Genomic DNA, 7,391 nt, shown 5'->3' on the forward strand with positions numbered 1-7,391 from the left:
CCCGGCCTCGCGACGGGCTGCGGGTCGGAGAAGGTGAGGAGGACGACGGGGTCGGTCCTGTCTGCCCCGCAAAGCTGCTCGTGCACGGTGGTGACGGCGGCGGCGTCGAGCTCGCCGGCCTCGATGGTGGCCTTGAGCTCGGCGCTGGAGGAGGCGTGCTCGGAGAGCGAGGCGAGCGGCAGCGTGGCGGTCAAGTTGCGGGTGACGACCGCGTTGGCGGCGTCGTCCAGGTTGTCGAAGGTCTCGACATTGTCCACGCGGACGGATGAGCTGCCGTCGGGCTTGCCGTCGAAGAGGATCACTCGCGAGCCTTTCGGCGTGTCGACGAGGAGGCCCTGCCCTTGGCCGTAGGTGGTGCGGGTGGTGCGGATGTGGGCGTTGATGGTGCCCTCGGCCACGAGCGCCCCTCCGAGCTTGATGCGCAAAGTGCGGGGCGGCGGAGGCGGCGGCGGCGGTGGCGGTGGCGGCGGCGGTGGCGGCGGTGGCGGAGGCGGCGGTGGCGGCGGCGGTGGCGGCGGCGGTGGCGGCGGCGGCAGCGGCTGTGCGGGCGATGGCCCGCTCTGCTGCGGCTGTAGCTGCGGCCGCTGCTGCTGCTGCTGCTGCGGCTGTGGCTGTGGCTGCGGCGTCTGCGGCTGATGCTGACGCTGGGGCTGCGGCGGGTGCGTGACGCACGGGCCGGAGGGGCGGGAGACGTAGACGGGGGGGGCGACGGGGGAGGGGGCGGCGCGGAGGAGTTGGTCACAGTAGAAGGAGGCCCGGGCGGCGCGCGGGCAGACGACGATCTGCTCGAGCATCCGAGCGAGGTCGATGTCGTCGCGCGAGTGAGCGATGAGCGCGACGAGAGGGCAGTGGCACCCGTGCTCCTCGACGACGAACGTGTCGGCCTGGGCGCGGCGAGGGAAGCAGTGGCAAGCGAGCGCGCGACCGCGAACGTGCGCGCGCACGTGGGCGCGGTACTCGTGGCACTCGGGTCCGAGGATCCGCATGAACTCGCGCCGCAAGCTCTCGAGCCGGGAGCAGTGCCGGCTGACAGGGTGGTGGCTGCCGAGGCCGTCCTGCCCGAAGCAGTCAGCGCGAGGGAATACAAGCCTGGCGGCGGGCCGCGGATTGTACCGCTGCACCTTCGCAAAGGAGTCCTGCCTCCCGCAGTACAGCGCGCCGTTGGGCAAAGCGGGGTCGAGGAAGTGGAAGCAGAAGTTGAGGATGGGCTGGTATCGCGGGTCGTTGAAGAGCTCGTAGAAATTGAATGTCGAGCCGGTCGGCACGATCGCGATGGCGGGCGGAGGGGGCGGGGCGGCGCTGCTGGGGCGCGTGGAGGGCGAGGCGTTGTGCAGAGCAGCGCTGCCGCTGCACTGGCGGATGGCGGTATCGGTGTGCGACGGCGGTGGCGGTGCTTGCCCAGCGACGGCGGGCGGCGGGGGCGGGGGCGGGGGCGGGGGCGCGGCGGTGGCTGCGGCGGCGTGCGAAGTCGGCGCCCTGCCCAATGGGGCGGGCGCGACATGTGAGGCATCTTTAGGCAGTGCAGCGTGGCCGCTGCTTTGCAGGAAGCCGGGCAGCAGCGGCTGCGGTGGCAAGGAGCAAGGCAGGAAGCCAGGCAGCGGCGCGCTGCGCGGCCCGTCCGGCGGGTGGGGCGCGGCCGATGCACCGGTCACCACGCCTAGTGGGGCGGCGGGCGGCGGGGCGGGATGGACATTGTGCAGTGAAGCGGGACAGGTGGCGCTGCTCTGCTCAAAGCCAGGTCCGGCGGGTTGGTCAGCGCGGCGCAGCTGCGGGGCGTCCGTCGGCCCTGCGGGGTCGGCGGGGGCGGTGGCCCCTGCCAGCAGCCCAGTCAAGACAGTGTTGGAGGCGGCCGGTGAGGTAGGGTTGTCTTTGAGCAGTGCAGCGAGTGTTGCGCTGTACTGGCCAAAGCCTGTGCCCTGGATGCAGCCGGCCGAAGGCGGCGGCGCGCCGCGCAATGGCGCGGCGCCGTCGCGCGGTCCGGTGAGCGGCGGGTGGGCCGCGGTCGGCGCGCCGGGCGCAGCTCCTGCCAGTTGTGGCAGAGGAGAGGCTTTGAGCAAAGCATCGAGAACGCTGCTTTGCTCAAAGGCGCAGGTGGCTTGCTGCGGGTCGTGTGGCGCTGCGGCATCGCCGCGGGCCGTCACGATCGCGGCGGGTCGGGCAGCTGAGTCGTCGGTCGTGCCCTCCACCTCTTGGGCGGCAGGGCCTGTCGGCGACGGTTTGGCGCTGCTTTGCAGAAAGCGCCCCTCGGCGAGCATTTCCACAGGCGGGTCGGGTCTCGTCGGAGAGAGCATGTCGTCGCTCGTGTCCATCTTCTCCATACTGCAGTGTCGGGTGAGCTTGGCGCGGTCAGTCGGGCGCGGGTACGTCGACGGTCTGCAGGCGCGTGGACAGGGACGGGGGATCTGTGATCTGTAAGGGTCCGCCCGCAGGCGCATTTTGTATACCGAGGCGGTGCCCGGTGCCGAACCTGTCGGACCTTAAGACAGCATTGTAGATCCCTGGGCGAGGGTGGTGGCGTCCCCGTCGGGAGGGGCTGTCTGGCGGAGGAGAGCAACCAGGTGCCCGGCGGCGTCCCGCCACATCCGGATGACCTCTCCTCGTTGTGCCAGTCAGCCCCGTTGGAGGTAGACCGCTCGTCTAGCCAATCAGCCTTAAGCGAGCGGTCTGGCCGTTGGAATGGCCGAGTTTGGTGGACTTGCGTCCTCGCATCGATCGTGGTTACAAGTAAGTAGCCTTATGACTTATGAACAGAACACCCACCCTGAACCACGTTCATCGGGAGGGGGGAGGTCTATGACCTACCTAATTGTCCGGCATGCGAGGGCATGCTCGGCCGTTCGGAGTCCCCCCTTTCTTGTCACCATTCTCTCGGTTAGCGTCTGAACTTGACGGGTGGCTTCCGGTGCGATCCCTGCTTCCGCTGGCGTTGGCGCTGTCTCTGTGTCTTCGTCATCGGCTCCTCGCCCTCGTGATGCTGCTGGCTCGCCCCCCCTCCCTGACTCATCGAATCGCTACGTTCATTCTCAAAGCGCCCTCGCTTCCTCGGCGGCTGGGGCGCCTCGTCCTCTGGCTGTTCCTCTTCTACGTCCATCACTGTGAATTCGTCGTCTGTCTGGCTGCCTTCGTTTGGATGGCTCGTTTCGGGTGGTTGCTCGCTCGGCCCTGGCTCTGTTGTGCGGTCGGGCATCTCTTCGTCCTCGCTCCTCTCTCCATCTTCGTCGCCGTCGTTGGCGTCTTCCGGGTGTCTGTGTCCGTCCCCGCCGCTGCCTCCTTGTAGGAGTTCGAAACGGAGTCGGTCCATGAATCGTTCCGCGGCTTGTCGATTTGTCCGCGACCTTCGGTGCGCTGTCCGTCGGCTGCCCTGGCTGCTCTGGCTCCCCTCGCTCTCGCCCCCCTGGCTCTGTTGGCTGTACTGACTCTGGCTTCCCCCGCCCTCCGCCTCTCCCTCCGTTGCCGCGTCGGGAAGCTCGAAGAACTCATCGTCGATAAAGGCCATCTCGTCGTCCGCCGCGGCGCTCTTATCTCTCTCGTCGTCTCCCTCGTCGTCGTACGTCTCGCTCGCTGGCGGCTCGCTCTCCATCGGGTTCGTCGTCCCGCCTTCGGGCGTTGGGCCGTGGACTGCCTTGTCGTGCTCTGCCGTGTTCCACGGCTCGACCCCAGCTCCCTGCGCTTCGCGCACCGCGTCGAGGGTCCGCTGTGACACTTGCCTCTCGTGCCCGTGCCGAAACCGCAGTATTGCGGCGTCGCGTAGCCGTGGCTCGGGCCGTCGGACCGCCTTGACGTGGTCGTCTGCTGCCTCTAGAACGGCGAGCACCTCTCCCTCACGCTGCTCCAGGTCGGGCGCGTTCCTAAGCTTCTCCCATCCCTCGTGGCCTCTGGCCTTGAGGGCGCGGTCGATGGTCTCGCTCATGTGGAATGGGTGCACCCCTCTCTCGCGCGCGCGCCCCATGTGCTCCTCTGCGTCGGCTCGTCGGGCTGCGGTGCTGCTCCATGACGAGAGGTGCCGTTGCCAGTGCTCGAGCACGCACTCTGCCTCTTGCCACGTCGCGTGATGGTCCTCCCATCCGTGCCATTTACAGAAGTACTCGACCCCGCTCCCGCCGCCCCCGACGCGCCCCGTTCGTCGCGCGCCGTCGATGGAGATGATGGAGTCTCCCCGGGTCATCCTGCTGGCGACTGCGGGGTGCTCCCCGATGGAGTCGTCGTGGTCTTGCAGGGGGGCGAACCAGGAGAGCCATCTCCTCGCCTCGGGGTGCGCGTCAATCGCTCTGACTGCCCGGCCGTACGCTCGCTCCGCCACTCGTAGCCAGCTTGCCGTGGTGTGGGTCGGGTCGACCAGCCACCGTATTGTATTGATAGTTGTATTAATACGTATTATGTATTGTGCAACCCTGGCCGCACGCAACTAACTAACTGTGGCAGCATCAGGTCCGCGATGTCTCACTCACGTCAACTCAAGGCCAGTCGCTTCCGCGATGTAGCCCGCGACGGTTCAGTGTTGCCGTAAGGAAGGGAGGAATAATTCAACGAAGAAAGGGGGAAAAGCATTCAATACCTCTCTCGAAAAAGAATTTAAACAAAACAACTCTCTCTCACAGGACACAGGCTCGACACTCGAAAAAGAATAAAAACAAAACGGACTTCAGCTGGCTGGCTGGCTTGATGCCGTCGGCATCAAACGACGAGCAGCACAGTCCACAAACAGCATGCAAGTGAGAATACGCAGCGGCATGTCGCGGTGCAGCAGCAGTGAGTGCTCGTCGCTCGGAGCCTCCTCGCCGACCTCGGTGTGCTCGGTCGACGAGGAGGATCTGCCAACCTTCCTCCTCTCCAACCTGGCGGTCGCTCATCCAGAGACGCCGATCCGGCGGCCCCGAGTGATCCGCCCCCCGCCAGTGGAGCCGCGTCGACCTACGCTAACAACACGGATGACCTTCCAGCAGCGACTTCGCGAGTGCCCCACCCAGACGATCGTCACTGCCCTTGACGCCACAGGAGTCTCAACCGATGGCAGCAGCTCCGAGCGACTTCGCCGGCTGACCTGGTGCTTTAAGCTCTACGAGCCACGAGACGTGTTGGAGAGGTGGTCGGTGGAGACGCTCCGCGTGGTGGCAGGGATGGCAGAGGCGGACAAGGCATCGTGCATAAGCAGTTTGCTGGGGCAATTCTTCTCCTTTGACTGAGGGCAGGCCGGCCCCTCCTCGGCCAGAACTTGCTTCTCGCAATGCTCGGGATTAAAGCAGCCCACGCCTATCCGTAAAGAGCCTACCGACGAGCGGCGCCATCCCGCCACCAGGGCGCTACGAAACACCGATCGTGCGCTACTGCCGAGGGATTGCGTGCAGGGCAGGCGGTGGCGCCTCTGGTGCGAACTACCACCGGCGAGTCGGGAGGGCCCGACAGTTAGTAAGTTAGGGGTCGGGGAGCGAGAGAGTAGGACCCTCCGGGCACATGGGGCCTGGGGAGGGAGGGCGCAGCCGACTGGGCTAGAGGCGCGAGGGGCGAGAGGCGGGCAGACGCTGCAGTAGTAGCTAGTACACTCTAGTTACCGTAGCTGGTAGTATGTGTGGAGAGAGGGCTCGCGCTTTAGGGCTCTCTCGTGGAGTGTGCCACGTGATACTGTCGAGTGTGTGTCTGGCACTGCCACTGGTGTCGTGGACGTGGTGTGTGCCCGGCTCCGCTGGAGTCCTTTATCTGAGAGGTGTCGCGCCACCTCGCCTGGTATCGGCTGGGTCGCGGCCTCTGTCGGGGCCGGTCTGCCTTAAACATATCGTGTACCATTGCTAGGAGGCTACGTATCGCACTCTCACGTACCGCAGACACAGTCCGAGACCCGCCGTCGAACGCGGCTCGGCGAACTCCTTTGTGTGCAACGAACTCCCCTCCCCCCTCCCGGCCTGTCACCCACAGATACCAAGCTCTCAAGATCGCACAATCGAGGGCGGAGACATGCCCCGCCCCCGCCCCCCAAGCCCCCTTCCCCGCTGCCCCTCCTCCCCCGGACGATTGCGGAACCGGCAGGATTGGGCAAGAACGTACGCGCGGCGCAGCATCAAACAAAGCAGCGAGCGGCGCCTTTCTAAACGCGCCTCAGGCCTCCGCGGGCGGCGACAGCAGCCGGGGCGAGCGACGTGGGGGCGCGGTGAGCGGCTTGGCCGGTGACCGCACACGGCGCCGACAGATCGGGCACCGAACCGCCTCCTCCGCCTCCGCCGCCGCTCCTGCGATGCGGGCAAAGCAAGGCGCGCACATGGCGTGCCCGCACTCTGCTGGCGCGACGGGGGCGAGGCTGGCCGGGTCGAGGGCCTGGGGGGGAGGCGGGTCAGGTGAGGGGGGGGGAGTGACAGGGCCAGGAAGAGAGAGCGGTAGCGGCAGGAGGTGGAAGGCGCGCTCCTCGAGGCAGACAGGGCAACTTGGCCTCTTGTCGGTGGAGAAGATCATCTCGAGCTGCGAGCCCAGGAAGCCGCGCGTGAAGGCGTAGTCGAGGACCGGCCGCAGGCGCAGGTCTCCCTCCCCCTTCAGCTTGTTGACCTTCTTCACAATCTTGCGCACTCCCGTCCGCGTCAGCTCTGCCCAAGCGTGCAGCGCCTGCGCCCGCTCGCTGAGGGCGGGGTCGTCCTCACCGCGGAGTGTCAGCACCGTGCGCACCGCCGTCTTCCACTGACGGTCAAGCCGCGCGAGCCAGCCCGATACAAAGGACCAAAACGCCAGATCGATATCCCCGCTTCTAGGCACGCTGCCGCCGCCCTCCGCAAGGAAGCCGGACGCGCCCATGCGCAGAATTTTAAGCTTCTTTTTGAATTGGCGGTAGGGAAGCGCCGGCACCGGCGCCCCGATCTCCTCGTAGAGGCCGTCTGAGGTCTTGCCGAACTTCATTTCAGGTCTTGCCGTCGGAGGTTTGCCGTCGACATCGATGGCGCGAATCCGCTGCAGATCTGTGGCCCAATTCCCCGAGGGACACGAAACGCCGCGTGAAATGAGGCCGTCGGAGATCCACCAGCTCTGAGCAGCGGCGGCCTCGTGTGTGTGTGTGTGTGTGTGTGTGTGTGTGTGTGTGTGTGTGTGTGTGTGTGTGTGTGTGTGTGTGTGTGTGTGTGTGTGTGTGTGTGTGTGTGTGTGTGTGTGTGTGTGCAAAAAAGAATTTTACAACCAAGCTCTCTCGCACAGGCACGATTCACACAACAGGCAAAGCGAGGACGACGGCTTCTAATAGAAGCCGTCGTCCTCACAGAAGCCGTCGTCGGATTCGCAGTCAGAAGGCGGATGGTCGAATCCGCGAGCACCGTGGTGCTCGCCGAGAAGACCATCCCCATCCCACTCCCGGTGAACCTTCTTTTCTAGACGGCTAGGATTGAGAGCAGCCTCGCTCTCAATCCTAGAAGTCGAAGGAT

At 66.0% G+C, this 7,391-nt stretch overlaps 2 protein-coding genes across 2 annotated transcripts; both read right to left on the reverse strand.

Moving 5' to 3' along the window:
• Window positions 1-2,872: 2,872 nt before the first annotated feature.
• EMIHUDRAFT_235385 (hypothetical protein) lies at window positions 2,873-4,165 on the reverse strand (the record flags this gene model as incomplete). The annotated part of the gene is made up of 1 exon (XM_005780301.1): window positions 2,873-4,165. One exon carries the CDS (start codon window positions 4,163-4,165, stop codon window positions 2,873-2,875), a length of 1,293 nt encoding a protein of 430 aa, XP_005780358.1.
• Window positions 4,166-4,695: 530 nt separating this feature from the next.
• Window positions 4,696-6,927, reverse strand: EMIHUDRAFT_366467 (hypothetical protein). Its single transcript, XM_005780302.1, is given in 6 exon segments — window positions 4,696-5,567; window positions 5,641-5,649; window positions 5,766-5,767; window positions 5,783-5,989; window positions 6,005-6,306; window positions 6,394-6,927. The coding sequence occupies 2 exon segments, from the start codon at window positions 6,874-6,876 to the stop codon at window positions 6,091-6,093; spliced, it is 699 nt and encodes a 232-aa protein (XP_005780359.1). The 5' UTR covers window positions 6,877-6,927; the 3' UTR covers window positions 4,696-5,567; window positions 5,641-5,649; window positions 5,766-5,767; window positions 5,783-5,989; window positions 6,005-6,090.
• Between the last annotated feature and the right edge of the window lie 464 nt (window positions 6,928-7,391).

This window comes from Emiliania huxleyi, assembly GCF_000372725.1.
Source record: "Emiliania huxleyi CCMP1516 chromosome Unknown EMIHUscaffold_218, whole genome shotgun sequence".
Taxonomy (NCBI): domain Eukaryota; phylum Haptophyta; order Isochrysidales; family Noelaerhabdaceae; genus Emiliania; species Emiliania huxleyi.